The sequence below is a fragment of the Barbus barbus genome (assembly GCF_936440315.1).
Source record: "Barbus barbus genome assembly, chromosome: 46".
Taxonomy (NCBI): Eukaryota; Metazoa; Chordata; class Actinopteri; order Cypriniformes; family Cyprinidae; genus Barbus; species Barbus barbus.
This window is the reverse complement of record NC_136724.1, coordinates 21385139-21413118: the sequence shown is the minus strand read 5'-3', so window position 1 is coordinate 21413118 and position 27980 is coordinate 21385139. Positions and strand designations below refer to the sequence as shown.

Below are 27980 nucleotides of genomic sequence, written 5' to 3'. Positions count from 1 at the left end.
TTTTGATGCTTTTTTTCATTATAATACGATCAAACTTATTACTAGTTACAGTCGCCATTGTTAGTGGTTCTGTTGTGTTATTATGCTGTTCCACACTCGGAATGCATCAGGTGTGCTCATTAAACGTCTCATTAGTGAGTCTGTAGGGTCCCAGGAGCATAAAGCAATCTCCATGCTCAAATAGTCTAGACTACGATCCATCCAGAACCCTCAACGGAGCTTTAGAAGTACAAATCACCCAATGCATGAGCAAAAAGGCACCTAGATGACCCCATATGTGTCCACTGGTTTTGTGTGGTTGGGCTTTTGGTTTCTTTACGGTAAGGTGGAGCTGCACTGTCAGCACAGGCAGATGTCAGGTGATCCACCGACTATTGCGCGTAGGTTGGACTGTACGAAAACACAAAATGACATTTTGTAAATACAAGAGCATCATTTTGGGATTACGCATGGCTGGGAAATGCACCGTGTGCTATCAGCTCATGTGATGATGCGCTAAATCACTGGGAATAGAGCGTTTGTTGTGTATTTATGATCAAACATCAGCAGTGAGCGCCTGGCCACATCATGGGGCTGTGTTACAGTCTGCGTCCCCGCTTGTTTGGGGACCTCAGTGGATCCATTTCCAACGCCAACTCGGAGTCAGATCACCAGCCTCCGGATCCCGGGATGATGATGATGCCGTCGTGCGTCCGGGGCTCCAGGCAGCGCGACGAGGACTCTGGGGGGAACAGCGGGAAGACATCATCCACCTCCCCTTTGCGCGCCGGGGACGCCGGGGAGCTCCGCCGTGGCGACGCGGACAGAGCGCTCATCCAGAACGGAGGAGGAGGAGGAGGAAAGAGGAGGCTACAGCTTCTCCAGACTCCCAGCAGCGCCCAGAAACACAAGAACTGGGACAAACTGGTGGTGGAGGAAAAGGAGGCCGAGAAAGAGGCCAAGAAAGTCAGTAAGAACATTGACAGGGCCTTGAAGGAACTCAAACGGGAATATAAGCAGACGCATCGGCTGCTGCTCTTAGGTGGGTGATGCTGCCTTATGTTGGTTCTCTTCTTCTTCTTCTTCTTCTTCTTCTTATTATTGTAGTGTTATTGAAAATGAGTGGGCATTGTCTTCATATAGCCGTGCTAAAATCTATGCTAGCATACACTTGAAAGATGAATATATTCTCAGTACATTCGTAACGACTCATAATACACTTGTAGAGAGTAATTAATGATCATTTTAAGGACCGATACCGATTATTTTAATGATTGCATTTTTATACCAGTATGCTGGTTTTATTTCTGCTTTTGTCACATAACTAAATAATTATTAGACTACAACAATAAAAACAACAGGAACTATGGATATTTTCTTAAATGTAAATATAATAATAACAGTTGAATTTTTGACAAAATCAATTATGAAAAAGTGAAATTTCAAAACAATGAGATTTGAGGAGAAAAACTGAATGTGTAAAAATATCAGTAAATTAAAAACAGTGTGCATTATTAATATTTTATTATTATGTTATTATTTGATTATTTTTTGGAGGTAGATTTGCCATTTGTTTTAATGCATTGCAATGCATTAAAAGTATGATAGGTGTATGATAATGTATAATAACCGATTTGATATAATGCATTGTTACGTGTATTTCGAGGCATTAAAATACTTCTATAATAATACATCTATATGTTCAGGCTTCAAAAAAAAAGAACCATACATTATTTTGTGTTATTTATTCCTATGTATTATTTGCCATCTTGGGCCTTTACATAAAAGAAAAATTAAAAAATAATTAAAAAAAGTATATTATTCTCCTTCCATAGATAATTAATGGATCTGGTGATGATGTAAGTGAGCAAGATATCAGAAAATAAAACTGAGCTCATATAGTTTTTCAGCCAGGACATGATGCTTTGATAAGATACTAAGTCATAGTAAAAGAATCTATTACTTTGACCTCTGGTATGATGACAACTCGCACAAATATCCTGATAGTCTTTTAGTTTAATGTTGGAAACCAGCTGAACTACACACACGAACAACACACTATACAGAAACGTACTGAATAGTATCATATTAAATACGAGTACCTGGTTCTATACAGCCGTTTTAAACGCTGCAAAGCATTTTCCTTTATCTAAAGATCAGTTTTCCAGATGTGTCTTTAGTACTGGACTGTTAAGTTTGGTATGTTGCTAAGTGATGTCTGTGCTGATTGTATACTGAAACAATTTGTGTGGATACGTGTTTCCAAAGGCATGAGTCTTTAGGACTAAAGGTATTAGACTTACTGTCGATTGATTTCATTCATTTATTGTCCATTGCTACTGATAACACTATGAACTGACTTCTTAATCCACACTGGGAATTTACAGTTGTTCCATAATCTTTCATGCTTGCTTTATCAAAAGGCACTTGATATAAAGAAAGACAGTGGCCTTAAAGGAATGGTTTACCCAAAAAATGAACGTTTGCTGAAAAACAACTTACTATTATGCCATCCTAGATGTAGATGAGATTGCTCCTTCATGGGAATAGATTTTGAGACATTTACATCACTTGCTAACCAACTGTATCCTCTGCAGTGAATGGGTGCCGTCAGAATGAGAGTGCAAACAGCTGATTAAAATAATCCACAAGTAATGCACACGACTCCAGTCCATCAGTTAACATCTTGTGAAGCGAAAAGCGGTGTGTTTATAAGAAATCAAGACTTTTTAATTTAAACCGCTGCTTCTGCCGGAAAAATTACAGACGCATAATATTTGGCAACCGTATTCATTTTTGGGTGAACTTTTCCTCTAATCTGACCAAAATCGGAATCCAGCAATTAATAAAGAGAGAGCAAATTTGCATGGTTTACTGGCACATGGTTCAGTTGAACTCTGGCATAGTTGGCCAAAGACAAACAGATCTTTATGCATTCATATTTTTCTATTTTAATTTCATATATTTAATCTAAGGAAGTCTGGCTTTACAGTAGTGTTATGAAATTGAAATTACACAAAGGCTGATTAAACAACCTTGGCTGTCATTTAGAAATTGATAATAGAATTATAAAGAGAGAAGTCATCCAAGATGTGGCTTATAAATTAACTTTAATGGAGGATCTAGCTGAGTTATATTGAAGCTTTATGGTACAGTTATTTTTAGTTCAGAAGAATGATACATCCTTGGGAATGTCTTTGTACAAGTTGTACTGTAACTACTTAAATATGTGGCATATCAAGTAGTAGATAACACAGCCCTAAAGCGAATATCATTTCCTTTTAATAGGGGTAACAGGTATTTTTGCCCATTGGCTATTATTAAATAACATGTCTAGTAGCTTATATTTAATGAAAGCTCAAAAATAGCCTATTTTAAGTGACCTATATTAAAATATAGCACATGCTTTGTCTGTTGTAATGGATGCCCCCCTCACCCGTGATTAGCCTAAAGGGGTGTTTAGCTCCTTCTATAAGTGTTGAATAGTTTGATTATGGTTGTACCATATAGGGAATCCTTTTGGGGCAAAAGCAAGAGGTTGCCATGCTTCCACACAAGTTGGTATTGTTCCTTTCTGTAGCATTGCAATGTGAAGTGTATGTGGTCTGTAAACTGAACTTTGTCACCCTGTAAATAGGTTTTATCATTTACTGAACATGTACTTTGGCTCTAGCGTGGCCCTAACTGCATATGGCTAGCTAATTGTAATGGTAGCATTATGCAATATGCTCTGTTGTTTTGAAAGATTCATCTCAAAAGCTTTAGGCCAGAAACACACATGTAGATTTCATCCTCGAGTAAATACAACCATCAACGATTTTGCCAAAAACTCTTCCATCCAGTCTAACGCGGTGAAACAAATAGGTACTTGACTTATGAGAGAAGTTTGAATGACGTTGGTTTAACACATATCCATATATCATTTTTTTAAATGTTAAAAAGGTAGGGCTTAGATAATCTAATAATGCTGTCTGGTGTGAACTGTTTTGTTTTATTGTCTGAAAACAGTAATTCAGATCTTCAAACTGAACACAAGTTTTATTCATTTTTTTAAGATATTAAAAAAATGAATAAAACTTCTACAGAATGGTTTCTGTATGAACAATACTTCACATGATGTTGCTGCAATGTTAAAAACTGTTGGTCTGATTTAGTTGTTTTCCTGACCTAAAGTAGTTGGGCCTAAAATATATTTTATATATTGTTATATTAAATATAAAAAAATGTATGCCATTTAAAATCCCTAAACCACAAATGCTTCTGTTTTCTATACTGTTTATACCCATTTGAGCCACTAGGAAACATTTTCTTTTATATTTTCACCTTGCATATCTCAGTGCAAGAGCTGATGTGCTTGCAAAGATGCTTTGACATTTTTCTTCATAATTTTAATTCATGTTTAAATGTATTTGCAAGCATGCTGCATATTTCATGGTTTTCCACAGTTGCTTAATGGTTTAACTAAAGTCAAGTCAGTTCACATGAATTTACAAGCTTTTAATAGACGTTTTATGAGAAGTGAAAGTCATATGTGTTCTTAAGTATAAAATAGGAGAACTACAATTTTTCAAGAAATCGCTTGTTGACATATGATGATTTGATGAAATATTAAAGTCTGATAGGATCAGGCCAAATAATTAACATTATGAAAAAGGGTTATGAATATTGACTGTTTCTAGGTCAGCCAGGCTTTCTCGTTGAGGCCTCTGTTGGTTTCCCTTATATTATTCATTAATGTGGTGAAACTCATCAAGTCGGTGGTGAATTCAGTCCCTTTATGGTCTGGTTGGATTAAAATGAGTTGTATAATAACTCAAAAATAATAATTGTGGCTAGTAAAAGTGAGAAAGTCTGGTTTTAGCCAGACATGATAATTAAATTTCCTGTGCTCTATAATAACAGAACATTGCTCCCAGTTTAGTCAGGGAGAACTTTCAGTTTGTCAGGCTGAGAGATCATAAACCGTTTAAGACCTGCAAAACCAGCTTAGACCGGTTTAAGATGGGGGTTTTTTCCAGTAGAAAAGCTAACAGACTTCGAGACCCAGCCACACAGCTGCTACAATGTCGCATTCGCTACACTTTACATTGTATCATTCTTTACTCACGTTGTTACGTCGAAACGTTCGATTTACGATCTACAGTGTTCCAGCAGTCAGCGATACTTTGTAACAGTTTTCCTGGTTCTTAAGCGCCATTACCAGGTGTGACAGACAGAGGCAGTGCTGAGTTACAGACTACAGCAGAGATACAAGCAGAGAATATCACATAGAAAAATACAGAGAGGGCGAGAGAACAGAAGAGAAGGGAAGAGCGCCTGGCAGGGGCTCACAGAGACCCCCGGATCCAGATGCAAGTTCATATCCCTCCTTACCGATCGATATGTGATCAATTTCATCAATCCAGTCGCCTGATTGACGCCTGGGCTGCTTGAGACGTTGTTGTAACAGGGAGGAGAAACAAAACCTTTCCCGGCGACCGAGCTTTTTTTTTTAATTATTATTCTGTCTATTGTGGATCATTTTCTCTCTTCGGAATCGGATTGATCGTTCATAAGGGCAGCGCGCAGATTGGATTCGAGGGAGTAAGATGGGGTGTTTGGGGAGCAGTAAAACCGAAGACCAGCGCATCGACGAGAAAGCACAGCGAGAGGCCAACAAGAAAATAGAGAAACAGTTGCAAAAAGAGAGACAGGCTTATAAAGCCACACATCGACTGTTGTTGTTGGGTAAGCGGAGGCTTGAGGCGTTATATCCGACATACGAGACCCATACGAGGCTGTGTTTGACAGCTCAATCTGCCATGTCGGGTTGTGCATATGAAGAACACACACCGTGATATCTGAAGTATCTGAGAGACTTTGCATGTATTCACACGGCTGTGTTTACTTTCCTAGGTGCTGGGGAATCGGGGAAAAGCACTATCGTGAAGCAGATGAGAATTCTTCACGTCAACGGGTTTAATGCGGAGTGAGTACCTGTTTACTGTACTGATGTTATATATGTGCATGGAAGGGCGTTATGTGAGTGCTGGGCCCTGTCTTCAGCCTCGGCATGGCGAAGGAAACCCTCATACATGCTGAAGCAGATAGTGATGTAGCACTACATGCTATCAGCTAGTGCCTCACTGCAACATCAACATCTGTGTTATATGCTCGCACAGAATCTGTATCTGTATGAGTGAGAATCCTAGACCAAATGTTCATCAGGCCTCTGTTCATTAGGTTTCATGCGTGTTTCTTTAAAACAGTTTTTGCATCCATTGTAATATCATGTCAAAATGACACAACTTCATTAGAAATTCTGTGCAGCTGTGTCCAGATACTTGATAACATAAAAGTAGTTCATATGTCTTAGGTTTGCGCCAGGAAGACTGAAATTCAAGGCATTAGTTACTTAAGGCCTTTCCGTTCACTTTAGCTCTCAAATTTCATTCTCAATTTCATGACTTGTCAAGTTTGGTTGCGATACACAGGCGTTGGGCTTTGGTGAGGCTTGGAATGTATAATATATCTCGTTTTTATGGTGTTTTTTTTTAGCTGTCACTCTATGGAAAAGAGCTGAATGTAGATTCTCTGAAATATCTCATTTTGTGTTCCTCAGAAAAAAACTTTGGAAGGACATGAGGGGGATTAAATAATGACAACATTCTAATTTAATTATTCCTGAACCAGTAGTTGGAGATTTGAAAATTCAGTCTTTGGTTTTATTTTTTCTATTTTACTGTCTTTTGACCAAATTTAAATGTTTTTTCATACAGGGAAAAGAAACAGAAAATTCAAGACATTCGCAAAAATGTGAAGGACGCCATCGTGGTGAGTGAGCCTCTCTCACATTCCTGATTTAGTTTCTAGAAGTTGTTTTCTAGATCGTATCTCTGTCTCACGGCTCATAACTCTTTGGGTTTTATTTCTAGACCATAGTGTCTGCAATGAGCACTTTAATACCACCCGTCCCACTCGCTAATCCAGAGGACCAGTTTAGGATCGACTATATCAGAAGCATAGCGCCGCTCTCTGACTTTGACTACACACAGGTAAGGAGCCTCATTTTCATAATTTACCCAGGATGCTTTGAATGCCATTTGAATTTGTGTAAATGTTCTGAGGTTTTTGAACCGCTTACCGAGAGGTTTTGTATGAGTCTTTTGATTTATGAAAATACAAGTTTGCATGATCTTTTTAAAATCACGTACTTGAGGTGAAGTACTAGCTGGAAGTTTGATTATGTTACTGACAAAAGTTACAGATACTGGCTGCTTTGTTGCTGTTTGAGTTTGCCATTTAAATAGATGGTAAATATTATAATTTTTAACAGTAAGGATAAAAATCAGGCTTTAATTTTGTCAGCAGTTGGGATAAAGTTCTAGCATTTCTAGCAAACAACTAAAACTTTAAAAAAATAATTTACAGACATGCTCCATTATCATATAGATGTGTTTTCATTTTTAACATTTAGTGTTTAGTGTACTGTTTTTGGCAGTAGTTCAAATATTCTATTTTAAAATGTTTTTTTTCTTCTTGAAACTATGCATTAATGCAGTTAGCATGTTGCTATGATAGCTTGCGTTCTGTTTGCACTTTGTCATGCATTGTTGTTGCATCTGTGGTTTGCTAGCACATTAGGTTGTTAAATTACAGGTTTGTGAGGGATATTTTGGGTTCAGATGTAGAATTTAATTTCCAGATTGACTAATCCAGGAGACTTTGACTAATCCACGGGACAGAGAAGGTTTTCACATTAAATGCATTTGCATCAATTACTTTAGCTGTAAGTTGACTGAGTGTAATTCAGGACAAATATAGTCCTTTTGCACTTGTCAGTGAGTGAAACTTTTTGTAATTTAGACATTTTGCGTTCCTTAAAGTAGCTGTGTGTTCTAGCTGCAGGTTGGCATAGGTTTACTGAACCTGATATTTGTGTCAGTCATTAGAAGACACCGAAGTCGTGGAAAGATTGCCAGTGTCGTTTTCTCAGCTTTGCTTGTTTCAGGGTATCAAGTGAAAACGTTGGAATTGGGATGTCCTGGGGAACTTTAGTGCAATTTGTAGAATTCTGGCAGAATCAAACTGAAACTGACACTAATTATAAATTGTAGAAGTTCTCTCTCTGTCATTTAGCTTAGCATATGCTTCTGCTGTGCTTGAGTTTTGTTTTTAGCATCGTGGCATTTAGCATGCGATGAGGTCAGTTATTTTTTATTATTATTTTGTTGTGGTATTCTATCAAATTTAACGCCTTTTCAGAAAAGTTGGATGGTGAAATGGCAGATGTCTCGACTTTTGGTTGCACAAATGTTGGCTTTGTTTTTCTTTAGACTGTCATTTTCAGAAAATGTGGTTTCAGCTGAAATGGAGATTTATTATTAGACCGTTTTAGGTCTTTTCTCAGCTCTTGGATTTTTCTTCAGTTAATTAATGGTACTCATGAATTCATAAATTTTGTAATGTTTGTACGGTTGGATTGAAAATTCAATTCTTATTTAGTGAGTGATTTGTAGTTTACTCGTGGGTTCAACAGGTGATATTGACTGCTAACGTGTATTTTGTGTGTTATCCTAAAGGAATAATTCACCCAAAAATGGAAATTTGCTGAAAATGTATTCACCCTCAGGCCATTCAAGATGTAGATGAGTTTGTTTATTCATCATTTAGCATTACATCACTTGCTCACCAATGGATCCTCTGCAGTGAATGGGTGCCGTCAGAATAAGAGTCCAAACAGCTGATAAAAACATAATAATCCAAGTAATCCACACCAGTCCAGCATTTAACATCCTGAGAATGAAACGTTGCATGTTTGTAATAAACAAATGCATCATTAAGATGCGTTTAACTTGCTTCCAGCTAAAATATGAGTCCTCTATCCATAATACTGCTTTCTTCAGGGAAAAAGTTGTCTCAAATGAATAAAAAGAGAAATGTGCATAGATCAAGCACCGTTTACAACAGTTCTAAACAAAAATATGTCTGTATTTTGACCAGAAGCCATTTGGACTCTCATTCTGACGGCACCCATTCACTGCTGAGGATCCATTGGTTGAACAAGGGATGAAATATTGGATATATTCCAGCTCTAGCAACTTAGGGTACCGTTTCAGTGACGGCTTTGTTCCTTTTTTTTTTTTTAAACCGTATTTTACAGCGGTTCAAGAAATATATTGAATTTTTTCTAACAACATATGGCCATAAGTTCTAAAACTTACATGTCTGTAACAGCTAATGAAGCTAAAAAAGAATTCATATTTCAGCACATTATGTAAAGTTGCAAACAAGTAGGAAAAAGAAAGTAGTGTTTGAATGCTTGCATGATGAGATGTGCTCGGAGCAGCGGCGGGCCGGTGTGATCAGTCAGTCTATTTCCAGAACAGCCAAAAGGCTTTTAACCAAAACACATTTTATGAATGTAGCTGCAAGTATGTAGTGGTATCAGTTCAAGAAATATGTCTTAAACGAAATGAAGAGGCGAAATGAATGCTAATGTTATTGAAATTCAGTCATTTTGCCATGCAGATGCTCTACAATTGTAAGAAATTGTTGTTTTAAAGATGTTTGTTGTCTCCACAGGAGTTTTTCGATCATGCGAAGAAGCTCTGGGATGATGAAGGCGTCAAGGCGTGTTATGAACGCTCCAACGAATATCAACTAATCGACTGTGCGCATTAGTAAGTATAAGTTTAATCGTATAATTAATTTGGTGTCTATATTATGATGGCAACTTTTGGTTTGGTTTTGCTTATTGCTTAAGTTGCTGCTACCAAAAAAGGTCTTTTATTGCAGAAGTAGACGAAAGCTTAATGTCTTCCTCTGTTGATAGTTATGATAATAGCTTGGATGTTTGTTTGCACTGTTTAGTGGTTCTGTTTATTTGTATGGTGGTAGCCATTTTGAAAGATTTTGCGGTCAGTCATTCGAGTTTTGAACAGAATTTAAAGGGAATGTGTTCAGTAAACAAAGCTGGACCTGCATGGGCCTGTATATATTTTTAATATTTTTTTTACAGAAGCCTCTTATGCTCAAGTAAAAGCATTAATACTGTGAAATATTATTACAATTCAAAATAACTGGTTTGTATTTGAATATACTTTAAGATGTATTTTATTTCTGTGATGCAAAGTTGAATTTTCAGCATCGTTCCTTCAGTCTTCAGTGTCACATGATCCTTCAGAAATCTTTCTAATATGCTGATTTGCTGCTTATTATGCTGAAAACAGTTGTGCTGCCTTATATTTTTATGGAAAATGCAATGCATTATTGTTTTCAAGATTCTTTAATTAAAAGAAAGTTCAAATCTAAATCTTTTGTAACATTATGAAAGTATTTATTGTCGACATTTAATGCATCCTTGCTGAATAAAAGTATTAATTCCTTTAATAAAGTGTACTAATATCAAACGTTCGAGCAGTAATATAGGTGTTTATTGTGACATTGATTTGGATTAGTTATCCAACAACTGACTAGTTGATTAGTAAGGCAGACTAGTTGTAAAAAACCTTTGTTTGAAGCCCCTGTGCTTCAGATGTTTGACGGTGCGCACTGTAAAACCTTCTTGGAAAAGTTGCATCTGTAAATCGGGATCAGATAAACCTTAAACCAGTTTAGGAAGCCGAGCAACTAGTCTGTTTTGAAAATATGTAGTTTTGCACATCCCTAGAAGGAACATGTCTGATCAGGCTCAGATGAACACGAAACCAACCTGTTTATTCAGGGTTCCTTAAGACATTCAGGCAGCCCACTAAAAACATATACAGTAAAAGTTTGGGAACCCCTTGCAGAAAATGTGAATAATTTTAACAAAACAAGAGAGATCATACAAAATGCATGTTATTTTTATTTAGTACTGTCCTGAGTAAGATATTTTACATAAAAGATGTTTACATATATTCCACAAGACCAAAAAAATAGCTGAAATTATTAAAATAACCCCCTTCGAAAGTTTGGGAACCCTTGGCTGTTAATACTGTGTGTGGTTACCTGGATGATCTACGACTGTTTTTTTGTTTTGTAATGTTTGTTCATGAGTCCCTTGTTTGTTCTGAACAGTTAAACTGAGCACTGTTCTTCAGAAAAATCCTCCATGTCCTGCAGAATCTTCAGTTTTCCAGCATCTTTTGTATATCTGAACCCTTTCCAGCAGTGACTGTATGGTTTTAGGATCCATCTTTTCACACTGAAGACAATTGAGGGACTCAAACACAACTTTTAAAAAAAAGGTTCAAACCGATGCTCCAGAAGAAAACACGATGCATTAAGAGCCGGGGCGTGAAAACTTTTGAACACGATGAAGATGGCCGAATTTTTCTTATTTTGTTGAAATATCATTGTTTTTCCCATTTAGTACTCCCCTTAGGAAACAACAGAAGATACTTGCATGTTTCCCGGAAGACAAATTAAGTACGATTTCAAAAAGTTTTCACTCCCCAGCTCTTAATGCATCGTGTAAGAGAGATTGTTTTTATGTCCACTGGTGGCATTTTTAGGCCAGTGCTGGTGTTTCTCCTATATAACAGTGGCCATGTGTCAGGTGTGAAAGCGTGAGGAGGGTGGTCAGGTCATGGGAGTTGGTCAGCCGCTCTGTAGGACACAGATAACATCACCAGCTAGTGCAGTGCCTGACACATAATGGCGACTGTTGTCTCTCAGTCAGAAAGGCCCGGAGATACTCGGATGATCATACAGACACCCAGCTGCTCTCAATACAGGCTTGTTCTTTGTGGAAGACTTTTACAATACTGAGAATTCCTCTGTTATAGAACTTTAAATCAGTGTCAGCTCAGATGTATTTGCTGTGATTCAGGTCGATCCAGGGGTGGACGGTCTTAGAAACAGATTTCAGATCAATCTAATTGCATCCTGTTTGTTGTTGTCGTTTTTGTGTAAGTTATAGTTATAGTTTTGGAAGAACATGTTAGTGGTGTTCCATCTCGCCCTCATGTGATTTTGGGGTAGGGCTGCACAGTTAATTGGAACAAAAGCGATGTGACTCAAAAGGGTTAAAGGTTATGATTTACTGAAGTATCTCAGAGATGATTCACAGGAAATACTGCTCGATACAAACTCCATTTTTGCATCTGCTCTGAGTTTGGGTTACTTTAATGTGCATTGGGAACACAACATGCGCCAACTATTTTCCCATGCTAGTAATCATAAGCGTTCAACAAAAGAGAAGCTTTAAGGGCTTTCTGCTCTTTTCCGTCAAAATAAAAACTTTAACTACTGACAATTAAGAAATGAATATGTTAATGTTAGGGTTAGGTTATTTTTTGATGGAAAAAAATCTGTAATGTTAATTTAGTAAGTTGTCATGAAAAATACAATTATTATTATTTTTCTTAAATATTAGATTTATTTTACAATGAAAGATTACAATTAGTAACATTTCTTATTTTTTCTGAGTCATTATGATATTTTTAGCAACGTTATTGAAAATTAAAATATTAATAAAAATAAAAACTGTTATTTAATTTTAAATCAATATTTACATTTATTATATTGAGAGATAACCACAACATTTTGGTCAAATTGTGCAGCCAAGTCATGCAGCCAGAGCTTTGGAGTTGTTTAAAGTGTGTTTCTGTGCAGTTGCTCTTTACCCGAGTGTTCTGATTGGTTGCTTGCTGAACTGGATTGAAAGAATCCACCCTCAATTCTATAATTTCAAGATATTTCTTGTGTATGTCCTTCAGTGTAAGATCTTTGCACCTGTGTTTTGTCTGCCCAAGTGTTAATTAAATCCCTGGTAAAGTAATGGCACACCTCTCCTCAACAAACCACATAATTGGAGCTCATTCATACAGCACTAATGTTGCAGGACAAGTTATGTGCTAAAGTTTAATACTTGGGGTTAAAGTTTTGTTCAAAACACTAACCCCAAACATGAGCAATAATAATAGTTATGCCAGCTTTAGCAAACACCAGTAATCCAGTAATTATATCTCAGTATTATTTAGACTTTTGACAATGTTATACACATTTATTATATATATTTATATTTACTCTAAAATGACTTAAAGTACTGCCTTAGGAAAAAAAAAAAAAAATGTAGTTAAAAATAATAAAGACATGTTTTCTTCACTATTTCACTAAATGAACAGAATAATGATATTTAAGGACATATAGTAATAACAATATCAAATTTTTTTACTAGACCATTTTTAAAGCTTGTAACATGCCATGCAGTGTTCAGACTAAAGCTCTACAAATGTTTCAAATCATTTGCAGTTTCTTTTAACAAAAAAAGCAATGTTATATCTAAATATGTCAGTATTTGTAACTTTGACAATTATGAATTCATAAATGCTTTTGCTGTAAAATAATGACGTTTTAGTCATTACCGCTAATTTTCCATGAATTCAAATTAAACTAAAATCTACATTGTTTAATGTTACAGATAGTATAAATTTCATAAATTATAATTGCAATTTATTTAGTTTTTTTTATTATATTTATTGTGCTATTTTTGAATTTTCAGACACATAAACAGTACAATCACAAGACGGGACAAGATACAACTACATAACAATAAGGGGAAAAAAATTAAAAAACTAATATTTTTTTGTTTTATTTTTACATTTATTTATGCATGTAAGATTTTCATTTTTCAAAGTGAAATCAGGCATCAAAACATAACATAAAACTTTTTTTTTTTTAATGTAAACATACCTGATATTTACTTTTATTTAAACAGACCTGACATTAGAGACTAAATATTAGAAATGTATAAAATTGTGTGTATAATATATGTAAAATTTAATGTTATTTTTACAAGATTAGAAAGACAATTCATAAGTGCCATTCATAACAACTTTTATATTGCAGTTATTTCCAATACCACACTACTGTACTTCTATACAGTATGTTGTTAGAGGGTTTATGTCAGTGCATCTTGACCGCCCTTTGGCCTGTGAGATCATTACACGATTGCGTGATTTTGTGACATCTGTCTGTGTTCGTTTCTATTATCTATCGCACGTCTATTTTGAGGCTCAAAGAAAACAGATTACATGTCGATGTCTCACAAATACAGAAGTGGGTTGGTGAGACCGAGACGGTGCTGTTGTGATAGAGGACACTTCCACAGTGAAAGCAGCCGTCCGAGCGAGAGAAAGAGAGAGAGATCCCAGTTGTGTGTGGTGTTCGTTCTGCAGGCCCGGCTGTATGGAGATTGTGGTTGGGCTGTCTGTCCCCCTCCTTCCTCCGCCAGCGCTTATGTAAAGGAACAGCGCAGCCGGGGCAAGCAGGAGCTATTTATAGCACATCACTGCAGAGCACTCACTGGTGGAGGGCGTCACGTGTGTGCGCGCGCAGCCGAATCAAAGGGAGTATCCCGGCAATGCGCGTAAACAAAGGAAGGTCAGAAAGAGAAGGTGAGGCGCAGAAAGAGCCTGTGTGTGTGTGTGTGTGTGGTTATACATATCAGACTCTCATAAGTGCTTAAAGGGAATAAACATTCACTGATGTACAGCAGCGCTCTCACTCTTCCTTCCTCTCACCCTTCTTTTTTCTGCCTTTTCTTACATAGATACACAAACAAACACACACACGTGCAGTTGATAAAAATAGCAACAGATTATGAATTCCATTTTTAGCATTTTGGGTTTCTGTTTGGAGATTTTGCCAGCATTTCACTAAAAATAGAACGGCACAAGCGCTCAAAGCTATGAAAACCAATAGTGATTATTAAACCATCTTGCCATTATATTAAATACAGCTTTTTAATGATATACAACAGGCATATGTTATGTTGTGGCAAGTATGTTACTTTAAAATATGTACACTGTGGAAATAATTTTTCAAAGTTGTAAATAAAACAAAGATGATTTAAGTATAATGTGTCTTTTGTTAGCATTAGTTAATGTGTTAACTCTAATATTAATGTACAATACATTTAGTACTCTATTATTAATCTTTTTCATTGTTTGTTCATGTTAGATCACCGAGCATTAACCACTGTTAACAAACACAACTTGCTATTTTAATAATGCATTAGTAAATGCTGAAATGATTATTAAATGCTGTAGAAGTATTGTTCATTCTTAGTCCATGTTCACTTATGAACCTTATTGTAAAGTGTTACCAGAATGCTTTACAAGAAAATATGATTGTAAGAAAATAGTCTACTTAAAATTTCAAATTTAATTCGGTGTTGTTTGTTGATTCTTTGCAATTATTTGTGATATTTACTAGCAATTTATGATGAAAAAGCATTTCTACACCTAATTTTTTCAGTGTATTTTACTTTGAGTTTAAAGGAACATGCCACTTTTTTTGAAAACCGGCTCATTTTATAAGCAGTTGAGTTTTACCGTTTTTGAATCCATTCAGACGATCTCCGGGTCTGTCGGTGTCACTTTTATCTTAGCATAGATCATTGAATCGGATTAGACCATTAGCATTTGGTCATCAAAAATGACCATAGAGTTTTGATAATTTTCCTATTTAAAGCTTGACTCTTCTGTAGTTACATCGTGTACTAAGACTGACCGAAAATGAAAAGTTGCGATTTTTCTAGGGTGATATGGCTAGGAACTATACTCTCATTCCGGCGTAATAATCAAGGAACTTTGCTGCTGTACCATGGGTGCAGCAGGCGCAATGATATTACGCAGCGCCTGAAAGTAGTCCCCAGCTATATCATAACTAGTTACCTTGCTGGGGACTACTTTCAGGCGCTGCGTAATATCATTGTGCCTGCTGTACTCATGGAGATCGGCTGAATGGATTCAAAAACAGTAAAACTCAACTGTTGAACTCTTGAGGAGTTGTAAAATAAGCCTATTTTCAAAAAAAGTGGAGTGTTCCTTTAAGGTCTGCAATAATGTAGCGATTCACCAAAATGAAAATTCTTGGCCAAAACCGAACAAAATGAAACATTGGGCCGAAGACCGAATACAGAACACGGTTTCCCATGTTTGTTTCCCCATGCATTTTGCCAATTGTTTTCACCATTGCATAAATTAAATGTGCTTTTTACTGTTTTGTCTTGCTTTTCAAAGAAAAAATTGATTACAAAACAACAATTTAAAAATATTTACTGAACATTTTGTAACATTCTAGCAGACATTATACCAACAAAGCACAATTTAACTTAAAATTAATAAGTTACTAAAATTAATATATTTGGCCATTTTTGAGACCCCCTTGTTGAATCAGGCATTTTTTTTTTTACTGTACAAATACATGCAGCCTTGCTGAACAGAAGAGAATTATTTTAAAACATTAGAAAATATTACAGATCTCAATTTGAACACACTGTGTGAATGTTATAATAAATGTATTAATAGAGCTGTTGTAATTATTATTATTGTCTTTTTTATTTTACAAAACAACAATAACATTTATGAATGTTGGTGGAGTTCTTGCTTTTATTTTGGCGGAAACCTGCAGGAAGACCTCAGTGCTTCTTTTTGTTGACAACAGCAGATTGATGAATTTGGGAAGATGTTTGTCGCACATATCACACTGTCATATGCCTTGTAAAAATCATAAAAATGTGACTGAACAACTGATGAGTAACAGTGTTTCAGCGCAGATTTCCCTCGCGCTCTGGACTTTGAACCCTGGCTAACGATGCAATTTGTGTATTAGAAAACATAACGTTCTGCAGTTTACTAATTAAGGCCATTTTGCTATTTCAATCATCCACATACAGTAACCAGCAACAACCACCCTTCCTCTGCTCATCGAAGACATGCGATACAGTACTAAACAGTCTCTCGCTGTCGGTGTTTATATAATGATTTTTGCATCTTTCTCGGACAGTTATAAATGCATCCACACTGCCGACATGTTTGCTGCATTAGTGCATGCCTCTATTTGCCTCTACAATTTATTCAGTCTTTTCGCTTAAAACACCGCAAGAGTTTTTTTGCTCTATTCGGCCGAATAATTTCGGTTGTCAAACATTCGGTGCATTCCTACAATAAGGATTATTTTTTTATTATGTGACAGTTTTTTCCTCGCTCTGGTTCTACGAATTTGATTATTAGTAATGATTTGTAACTTTAATTTTTTTATTTAATTTTTTTTCTCCGGTCTCAATTTTTTCAGGCATATTTTAGCAGCTTCTTTTAATTTTTTTTACATTTTTCCCCCTTTGGTCTCATTGATAGGTGAATTATTTTAGCAACTTTTTTATTTTGTAACTGTATTTTAAAACTTTTGTTTCCTCCGTTCTCATTTATATGAGCATTATTTTAGGAAAATATATATATTTTTTTAATATGGAAGCTGGAAAACAATGCCCATTACTGACTTGTTTACATTTTCAATTAATTCAAACTAAAGACTTTTTAAATGCCATTTTAATGTATTTACATTTATGCACTTGATAGATGCAAAGCTTTACAATTTTTTATTTTTTTAGTTCATGCATTTTCATGATCATGCATTGCTTGCACCTAATAATTCATTAATAGTTCAGGCTTTCCATGAAAGTGCAATTAAATCATTGCAACAGTTGAAAACGCAATCCTCTAATATTATATTTGCATGCTTGGGCATTAAACCGAAACCTGACCCTGGGTCTAAACAATCTGACCCGATCGGTACTGTCAAATTTACCTTTTTAGTTTAATTTTGTCTGTGGACCCAGATGTACGGATTCTCACAGCTCAGACTCGAAAATGCAGCGTGTGTGACTGTATGCAGAATGAGAATACATTAAATTTAAAAAACATTTATAATAATTTTTTTCAAGAATGCAGACTAGAAATTTGAGAAGCCTTAGACATTTGTAACTTTAACAGTTTTGTGGATTAGAAGAGGTTCTGTATAATGCAAGCTCCAAATAGCTTTCTCAATCTAATTCAGTGGTGCAAGTAACCTAGCACCGATACCCGCAGCTGTAGATCCGTTGCACTCAATAGGACACGTGAAACGTGTTCAAACATTCCCATATTGTTTAATGTGAACTGGATTTACTGGTTTTGGAATAGCTCCAGGTACAATTTGCCTGTTTTCTGGTCTAGAATCCACCTTGTGTTCCTAAACAGTGTTCAAAGCACCCATCGAGTACAATCTGGGCTTGATTATCTTATCTTATCTTATCTGTGGTACTGAACATTCTCCAGACTCTGAAAAACCACAATGAAAAATCGTATTAACAGCGTGAGAGAGGTTATTTTCAGCATAAGAGCAGCCAAGATAGATTAAATTAAAAAAAAGTAAATAAACACGCACACAACTTCAAAAGAACTATTGTAAAATGGATTATTTTATCTCGAATATCTAATTGGTTAAGCCAGGCTTATATGTATGTATGTATGTAATTGTGTTATGTGTTTTTATATATTTAAGTTTGGCATATATGTGTGTGTGTGTGTGTGTGTGTATGCATGCATGCAACACACACAATATTGTAAATTTCGTATTCAATGTTATATGAAATTATTATATACTATATATATATTAAATTTTATGATATGACTATGACTAAACAAATTGGCTACAAAAATAAACGGTTCAAAAATACTATTATAAAACTGATAATTTTATCTTTGAAAAAAATTATATTCACATGAATATATAAATATTATGAATTATAATACATATGAATATTATATACTATGAATTTGATATTTAATATTATATAAAATAACTATATAATAATTAGTTTTTGTTTGTATATACAATTATATAGTTGTTTTATACTTTTAAACAAATCAAATGTTTTCGGTTTTAGTTTAGCTTTACTGTGACGAAGTTCAAAGTATCTTGCTTAGTACTTTATGTAATCTTGCGCAAAAATGTGTTTGTTTAGTCACATGCCGTTTTAAGTTTTAATAATAGAGCTAGTCTGTTTTACAGTATGTTTAGTTCTGCCTAAATCAACCTGTGGAATTTGTTTGGATTGTTGTTCTTCGACCTTTGTGTCAACACTGATCCTACATACACAAAGTTCAGTACGTGCAAAACGGCACAAGACGGAGGTGGGGACTCGCCGTGCACATCTCGTCAATACTGTATGTATCCTTGATGGCAGATAGTCAGACAAACACCTCCTCAGCTTACTTGATGTGGGTGAAGAGCTCTGTTTGTAGTCATGAGATGTATAGTCACTGTGTTTTAAGAGTGCTCACATTAAAATAAAATAGTTTTGTTTGATTCTCAGACAGATTACTGGACCTCAGTGAGGGTTACTACAGCTGAACAGACATCTGCCCTCTGGAGGTCAACATTGGGAATACATGGGCATGTTTGGTGGAATGTACATACAGTATATAGGGATGCATGGGTTTTATTTACGCTTTGCATGTCTGATATTGTCCCCACTGCTGTATGAGAGAGCTCACGCCAAAGCTGTGTTTGATACTGAAGAAGTTGTTGTCATTCAGTGTGTTTATTATGAGTGGCGATCTAGTGCTAGAATTTGTAGCTTGCAATGTTTTACTGACCGGTTGTGGAGGCTGTTATCAGTTTTTAAAAGCAACAATGTTTAAATGATGACAGTGAGTTCGCAGACAGTGTTCTTGTTCCAGTCTGTTGTTTTTCATGTATCGCTGTCTGTTCGAATGAAACCGCAAAACAAAATGTAAAGAGATGTCAACTTTTTTTTAAAATAATGAAAGCAGTCAGTGTCCCCCTAGATTTAATTTATAATATTAAAGATCATATCAGGTCAATTTGAGAGAATTTTATTAGACGATCACTAATTGGCATTATATTTATTTCACTGAATATAATTTTGATTTGTTTTTTTCTGTGGTCTGTGGCATGTATTTAACTCGGAATATTATTTAAAATATTTTTGAAAGGAGTCTCTTATGCTCACCAAAACCTTTTTTTTTTTTTCAAATCAAAAATAAATGAAAAACAGTAATACTGTCAGGACCACTATCATCAAAGATGATTGACAACTAGCATATAGTTTGGATTGGCGGAATGGTTCTGTTCTGGGCAAGAACTGCAGCCTAGCATGATGGTAGCAGCGATAACCCCCCAGGGTAAACAGAACAGAACCAACAAAAGTATTGCAGATTTGTTAAAAAGTTCAGTAATTTTATGTACACATTTTGAATTTGTCTGATTCAAAAGAGAATCAGAAGGCTGGATCCTGACTGACAGAGGAGGAGGAGTTGGGGATGGAGGAGGGTAATTAGCTATTGAGCAATGTGAAAACTGCTGATAATACTGAGGACCTTATATATGGATGCTTAGGTGTCGTATCCTATAGGTAGATGGGGATCAGCTGAGAGTCAGCTGATGCAAGCTTGACTAACGTGACCTGCCAGAACTAACGCTGCGCTCGATTATTGTGAAAAATTATTTCAATTAAAAATAATAAAAAATATTTTCAAATAAAATTGATGATAATTATTATAATAAAATAATTGTTGTAAAAAAAAAAAAAAATTTGAAAATATTTTTTATTACATTATTTCATAATATTATTATTTTTTAAAAATATTTTAAAAATATTATTTTCAAATATGATCTATTTTAACTCCTTTTAAAAAGTAATTTATTCCTGTGATCAAAGCTGAATTTTCAGCATCATTACTCCAGTCTTCAGTGTCACATGATCCTTCAGAAATCAGTTGTGCTGCTTCATATTTTTGTGGAAGCTATGATACATTTTTATTTTCAAGAGTCTTTGATGAACAGAAAGTTCAAAAGAACAGCATGTACTTGAAATGGAAATCTTTTGTAGCATCATTACTGTCACTTGTGGTCTTTGTTGAATAAAAGTATTCTTTCATATGTATTATGACTAGACTATAATATGTTTAAAGTAATGACCTGATCATTAGTACATTATACTTTATCTGCATTTCCACATCGAAACGAAATGCTTCAATATCACACAAAAATTAAAAGCAAGAGTGGAGATCTCCACATAAACCTATTTTCCCTTTATCATTTTATCTTTTTTTTTTTTTGTTGGCAATGTCGTTGCAAATTGTCTTGTTGTCACAAGCTTGTGGGATGAGTCTATATTTGTCTGCGTTAGTGCTGATAGCACTAATATCACATGACGGTCACAGAGTGTTGGGCTAATATTCTGCCTTTCTGCAGGGAAGTAAGAGAAAGATATGGGCTTGTTATCTAACATACTTCAGCTGCGTACTTGCTGTAGGCATACTTTCAGGGGTTCCGTTCTCTTTCAGGTCCAATGAGTAGATCAGGTCCTGTGAATATATTTGATCCAGCAACAGGTATATCTACACCGTCAAAGGGTGTCAGTTCTTCGTTGATAGTTTCTGCCATTTTAATAACGATGAGATGATGAAAGTAATAAAGTCACATTGAAAGTGACACAATGAAAGTGTTTTTGAAGGTGATTTTTAGCTGAAAGATTCTTGTTGTGTGTTTTGTCTTTTGAAAGAAATACTTTTCTTTCAACCCCTAAATGTGTAAAATGATTTGCTTTTTCTTCATGCTTTTCTTCATTTGTGTCTTTACAGCTTCCTTGACCGGATTGATGCAGTAAGACAAAGCGACTATACTCCGACAGACCAGGTAGTATTTGTAGATGAGAAACTTCATGCGAGAAAGCTATTTTCCAGAAATGAACACACTTTTTCTCAATCTTTCTTTGTTCAGGACTTGCTTCGCTGCAGAGTGTTAACATCAGGGATTTTTGAGACGCGATTTCAAGTGGACAAAGTCAACTTTCAGTGAGTCTACTTTTGAGAAATGTATTAAAGATTGTGCAGCGGATATTACCTGTTTGGAGGTGTCATGTGTTCATATGTCCACAAGAGGGAGACATTTCTCATCCTACAGCTTCATATCTGTGTTCTTCTCTTTCAGTATGTTTGATGTGGGAGGTCAGAGAGACGAAAGGAGAAAATGGATTCAGTGTTTTAATGGTAAATTGAGTGTGTGAATGAATGCTTGTGAGACACATGCATGTTAAACAAGTTTAATGTTTGGTCTTAAGCAGTTTCATTTGATATATTTTAGTGACAATTCACCCAAAAATGAAAATACTGTCATGATTTATTCACCCTCATGTTGTTCCAAACCTGTAATCTGTTGAGCACAAAAGAAGATATTTTGAAGAATGTTGGTAACCAAACAGTTGCCGGTAGCCATTGTCTTCCATGACGTTCTTTCTCTACTATAGCTACCGTCAGCTGTTTGGTTACCAACATTCTTCAAAATGCCTTTTTGTGAGTAAGAAAGCAACAATTACAGGTTTAGAATGACATTAGGGTGAAAAAAATTACAGATTTTTCAATTCTTGGTCTTTTATGTACATTTAAACATCAGAAAATAATAAAACACATGTGGTGCTGATTTGCAGACGTCACAGCGATCATCTTTGTGGTAGCGAGCAGCAGCTATAACATGGTCTTAAGGGAAGACAACAACACGAACAGGCTACGGGAAGCACTTGCTCTTTTTCGCAGTATCTGGAACAACAGGTGATGCCTTTGCTTTCTTATTCGTAATATAAAACTTGCTTATAAGTGTTTATACTTATTGTACTGACCCTCATCTCTGTGTGTATCTTAATTTCTTCTTTTCACAGATGGTTACGGACAATTTCTGTCATATTGTTCCTAAACAAACAAGACATGCTGGCAGAGAAAGTATTAGCTGGGAAATCCAAAATTGAAGATTATTTCCCTGAATATGCTTCTTACACCTTAACTGATAAAGGTTAGGCTTTTCACCCAGACACATACTGATCAAGACCCAGTAGTTCGCAAATAATGGACATGATCCTTTTTTTGGTTAAAGAAAATACTGTCATGAAAGGGTGCACATGCTCAATAAATGTATCATAAAAGTCATCCATATGACTATATGCACTATATTTGTGCGAGTTGAACTGGAGATTCAGATCTGTCAAATTCAAAATGATTTCATATTGTGAACTGGATTCATGTGCAGGTCAGTGTCAGCTTCTCTGTATATTAATCTGTCGAGTCTTTTCTATCTTTCAGTAACTCCTGAACCCGGTGAAGACCCCAGAGTGACAAGAGCCAAGTATTTCATTCGTGATGAGTTTTTGGTTAGTATTTTAATTTTGTAATACACAGATGAAACAGTCCGATTTTAGACTGTTGTGATTTCCTTTTCTATTATGAAATGGAGGAAAACCCTTTTGATGGGCAGTTTGTGGAGTACTAGATATTGACCAATGTTTGATTTTGCCAACATTTTTGACCAATATTTACTCTTTTTCTATTTAAATAAGTAAACCAATAATTGGCGCTATCCTGTGGCTCCCTAAAGAATAAATATTTACCATGTGCTTTCATTTTCAGAGAACACATCAGTAATTTAAACCTTGTTTAGCCTTTAAAAAAAAGCATGCTTTTTTGTAATTTTTTCCCCCCTTTTGTCTGAATTAAGTTCATAACACATTTCCAGAAGAAATTAAATTTAAATACAAAAAATAGTTGATTAATCATGAAAACTGATACTGCGTTAGCTAACCGAGACTTGTTATAGCACTTGCATATCATTGCTCTTTTGTTGATTTTGAATGCTTCCATTGTCCTCATTTGTAAGCCGCTTTGGATAAAAGCATCTGCAAAATAACAATGTAATTGTAAATGGAAAAACTGGTTGTAATCATTTAAAATCCCTAATTTTCCTAATTGTCTTTCCGCAGAGGATCAGTACAGAAAGCGGAGACGGCCGTCACTACTGTTACCCCCATTTTACATGTGCAGTGGACACGGAAAACATCCGCCGGGTCTTCAACGACTGCCGAGACATCATCCAGAGAATGCACCTGCGGCAGTACGAACTCTTGTGATCTCACTTCAGCTCTTTACAAACGTGTCTCCAAACTCCCCCTGCCCTCATAACTCACGAGGCCAAACCCGCAGACGAATATACTACTGACGTTTGGCGCACCACCCTTCGGTTTTTAGCTGTTTTATTTCAACTCATGATTCGGAGCGGAGAGGCTCGCTGGGTCCCCCCCCCCCCCATGTTTTTATTTGGATCGCCTTTATTTTTGCCATTCCATGAAGCCTCTGGCTACCTCCTTATTTTTTATTCAAATTAAAATGATATCGTCGTGTATATATGTATACGTGCTGGCGCCTGCCAGATTATGAAGATCGCATCACCTTGTGACCTCCAGGAGTCCTAGTCTCGCACCCCGAACCTTGATCTTCTGGCCTACAGGGCTCTCTGCTGCTCTTTCTGTTTCCGAACACTGAAGATCGCCTGCGGACAGAAGTGGGGGACGGGGTGGTGGGCCGTGGGTTGTCGAACACTGGGAAAGCGAAGCGAAGTAATGCACTTTTCCATCAGGTTTTGACTGACGTTTTTCTTTACGAAGATGGACACACAATGTAGCATCACATCATGAATTTCTGTCCCACTTAAGGCTGCGGACAGGTCCTAGAATGGCGGGGATTACCACGCCCCTTTTTATGTGAAAGAGGTGGAGCCTTTGATACAAGGAGGAGGAGCTATGTGAAGAGGCGGAGCCTTTAAAATGAGGAGGAGGCGGGGCTACGGGAACATTGCTGAAGCCTCGGTCAGATTTTGCGAACATTATGGCGAAACATCTGCGAAAAGAAACGCCCCATTTCTTATTTTAGTTTCTTAACTTGTACAGACTGTGCAAGGGTGATTTGTTTTTTTCATTTCCTGTACAGACTATAAAATGTTATATTATTTTGTACAACTTTATTGAAAGAGAGTTAAAAAAAATCTACTTGTAGATCTTTGTGCCTTGATTATGGCTGTACCTGTAAATGAAGCTGATACATATGTTTTTGACTGCGCTGTACAGCTTGATGTCACCCCTGTCGGCAGAAGGGACTGTGGATGGGGACCTACTCTGTAGTTTAGTTTCTTTCTTTTTTTGGTTTTGTTTTTCTGCTTTGTTTATATAAAAAGAGAAAAAGTTCTTTATTAAAAAAATAAATAAATATAGGAAAGAAAAATCTTAACCTGTATACATTATGCAAATTGACCCCCTTACCTGCGGTTATGATCGGACGAAACAGCACCATGCCTTTTTCTTGTTTTGTTTTCCATTTAATTTCAATTCTCAGCTTTAAAAACAGAAAGAAAAAAAAAAAGTTGAAGTGTCCAAAATCACAACCTGGTGTTGTTTTCAAAGACCTTTTTGGATATGAAGTATGTTTGAGATATATAACCACGTTTGTGTCTGTGAGTGCGTGCGTTCACGTACAGGAGACAAACATTGAGCCACAGACGCATGACATTTTTATGTTTTGTGTGAGTGCGTGCGTGTGCAAGAGTGCATTGTGTGCACTCTTTTATAAATGTGCGTACATGTAAATTTATAGGTCTATATAAATATATATGTACAATTCTACATGTTTAATTATGTGTGTTGGCGTATACATACTTTAGTATGTATACAGTGAAGATGTGTACTTACACACATAGGTAAGCATGTCTAGAGTGAAATGAATAAATGAGAGTGCAATATTGAAAGCAACTGTGCGTCCGACAATTTTCACCATACACCATACAGACTGAAAGTTGTTTTTTTTTACTATCATTTCTTTAATATTAATGTTATATGATATCAGTTTATAATTGGACAGAAGTCTCATTTATAATACACACATCCAAATATACTCTTATTTTGTAAAGCAGAACTTCAAGACGTACATTATTTATATTCAAGTTTTTTTTTTTTTCTTTTATCTGCTGAACACCCTTGGCAGTCCTAATTTATTGTGCTTTTACCAAAACTTTTCAAACCATGTGATCAAATTATGTTACACATGCAAATTTTGGTTGACAAAATTTGTATTTGTATTTAAAGTTCAAACACATTTAATATATATAAGTATTACTCCAGTAAATCGCAAATCTTTTTAAATCTGTAAATACTATGTGCTTAAAGTCATGTTGCACAAGAAATACTTTTTAAAATAAATCTTCTAAAGTCATTAAATAGATTTTGTGTTATGGTTCTTAAGTCTTAAGATCTCCCACAGTTATTCCTTTGTCAGTCTACAAAACCCCATACATTCACATTGCAACACTAAAATGCTGACCACATTGAATAGTCTTCAGTGCAGGATTACATATTCAAGATTTCTGGTACATTAACATAGACCTCAGATTCAACAAGCCATAGTGTATTACACCAAAGAACAACTCATGCAATCAACCTGCTTTTTAGATGTTGAAAAACACTCAAATATATATGTATGTATTGCTGAGGTACATTAATTCCATACAGCACATAAATTACATTCAGATAAAATCTTATTTTTGTCCAAATTTGGATTTCTTGACATACACAAACACCCTCTTATTTCAGAAGGTCCAATTTACTACAGAGTTTAGGTCCAACTCAAATCGAACACACCTGATCAAGGCAAGGTCTTACTAGAAAGTTACAGAAAGGTGAGTTTGATCAAGATTGGAGCTAAAGGTGGACATCGAGGGCCAGAGTTGAGAACCTCCGTTTTAGACCAATGGATTAGACCAAAGGTGTCCAAACTTGTTCCTGAAGGGACACTTGTCCTGCAGAGTTTAGCTCCAACCCTAATTAAACACCTGCACCAGATATTTAAAGTCTTCAGACTTACTAGAAACTTCCAGGCAACTGTGTTGGAGCTGGTTGAAGCGAAACTGTGCAGGGCGTTGGTCCTCCAGGACATTGGACACCCCTGCTTTAGACAAAAGACAGCTTTACTGTCCATATTTGCACATTCATGTTGTATCAGACTTGCCGTTCCATTTGCTCACAGGAACTCAAGAAATTATAAAGTCTTCATTAGGTCACAGAGTTTGGCAAGCGAATCCTTTGCCTCAACATGGAATGATCTGCTGTTAGAAGAAGCTTCACGATTGAATTAAACTCCCAGATTGCAAGATTTTACAGAAGTGTTCCCATTTAAGACTAGGCCTACTTGTATATTCCTGATATTGCATGCTGGAAACAAGCATCTGAGAATCAATCCTGAGTGGTTTCCTCTCGGTTACTGCTTTTCAAATGGCTTCTTCTTGCTGATCTGAAGAGTGACCTGTCCGGTTGGCGTGTAGCTGCGGGTTTGTGTGGAAACCTGTGTTTTGAAGCTCTGCAGACCTCCTTCCTTTCCTCTCTGGACCTCGGAGCAGTATGTCGGCTGGACTTCAAGCCTCGCAAAGCTGCTGGTATGCCGTGAATAGTTGGATGAACGTTCTCCCGTCACATGAATAGGTATGGTCTTCTCTCGCCTTGCTTGAGAGCTGCCGCTCGCAGATGAACCTGGACTAAACATGCTGGAAATGTGTTCCTTGAAGGAGCCGAAGAATCCCATACGAGGCTTTGCTGGTGGCACCGGACGTACCACGTTCAACACAATGGGTTTGCCAATGACAGGCTCGTTAATTTCTCTCTGCAACACCGAGATCTCACTTGGTTTCTCAACGAGGACATGATGGTCTGTAGCGCTGCCGAATGTTTCCCCTTCCTGAGGGACGTAGTCCTCGAGATCTTCAAGAGTAAGAACTCGATTTCCATCCATCAGCATTTTGCAGTCTCGAGCATCAAGTTCGTCATCTTCAGGCTCCACGACAATAGTTCCTTCATCATCTCCATCAGAGACACATGGGTCATCAATTTCTCCTGAGTATGCTGTCACATTGTCGACCTCTGAAGGTACTTCAGAGACATTCTGTGCAATTTCCTCTTCATCCGTACCAGAAGAACATTGCAGAGCCAATGCGGCACCCATTGACTCCTCGAGTAACTTGTTGTTGGAGTTATTAGTGTTTGGATTGCCAGGTGGTGAGAACTTGCTGGGGGAAACGCCTCTTCTTCTTGGTAACTTGGGTGATTTGTTCACTTTATACTCTATTATCTCTTCGACTTCTACCCATCTTGGGTTCCTGGCCGTGGCACCCTCCGGCTCTGGAACGTACAGTGTCGGTACAGTCTTCCTGGCCAGGGTTCGTCTCTGTCTGGGCGGTTCAGGTGTGGACGTCTCTGAGCGGTGAGCTCCCATGGGCGATGGTCGTGGGGATGCGTGCCGTTTCATACGCGTGTTCTTCACCACTGTGGTGATGGTCTCCTCACTTGAAGAGGAAAAAACACGTTAAAAGCACATCAGCTT

The 27980-nt window shown here is 36.5% G+C and overlaps 2 protein-coding genes across 4 annotated transcripts in view; one reads left to right on the top strand and one right to left on the bottom strand.

The window, feature by feature from the left end:
* Positions 1-322: 322 nt before the first annotated feature.
* Positions 323-25825, top strand: LOC306864864 (guanine nucleotide-binding protein G(olf) subunit alpha-like). 3 transcript variants are annotated; one of them, XM_079409122.1, is made up of 12 exons: positions 323-1021; positions 5875-5947; positions 6738-6792; positions 6894-7013; positions 9544-9641; positions 21381-21435; positions 21520-21593; positions 21730-21788; positions 22226-22346; positions 22454-22584; positions 22872-22939; positions 23546-25825. In XM_079409122.1, exons 1-12 carry the CDS (start codon positions 568-570, stop codon positions 23690-23692), a joined length of 1455 nt encoding a protein of 484 aa, XP_079265248.1. In that variant the 5' UTR covers positions 323-567; the 3' UTR covers positions 23693-25825. The 3 variants fall into 3 exon arrangements, with proteins under 3 accessions (XP_079265248.1, XP_079265249.1, XP_079265250.1); XM_079409123.1 differs by lacking the exon at positions 323-1021 and adding an exon at positions 5190-5706; XM_079409124.1 differs by lacking the exons at positions 323-1021; positions 5875-5947; positions 6738-6792; positions 6894-7013; positions 9544-9641 and adding an exon at positions 14242-14342.
* The window catches only part of obscnb (obscurin, cytoskeletal calmodulin and titin-interacting RhoGEF b), a 53366-nt gene continuing 50805 nt past the window's right edge, over positions 25420-27980 (bottom strand). Inside the window, exon 82 of the mRNA XM_079409867.1 lies at positions 25420-27942. Within this exon, the coding sequence (XP_079265993.1) occupies positions 26865-27942 (1078 nt within the window). The 3' untranslated portion in view covers positions 25420-26864. The remainder of the gene's footprint in view (positions 27943-27980) is intronic.

Excerpts from the sequence above, each read along its gene's own strand:
- LOC306864864 (XM_079409122.1), top strand. The coding sequence starts at position 568 with ATGGGGCTGTGTTACAGTCTGCGTCCCCGCTTGTTTGGGGACCTCAGT. Across the intron at positions 6,793-6,893 it reads ATGTGAAGGACGCCATCGTG|ACCATAGTGTCTGCAATGAG; the intron begins GTGAGTGAGCCT and ends TTTTATTTCTAG. Across the intron at positions 22,585-22,871 it reads TTACACCTTAACTGATAAAG|TAACTCCTGAACCCGGTGAA; the intron begins GTTAGGCTTTTC and ends TCTATCTTTCAG.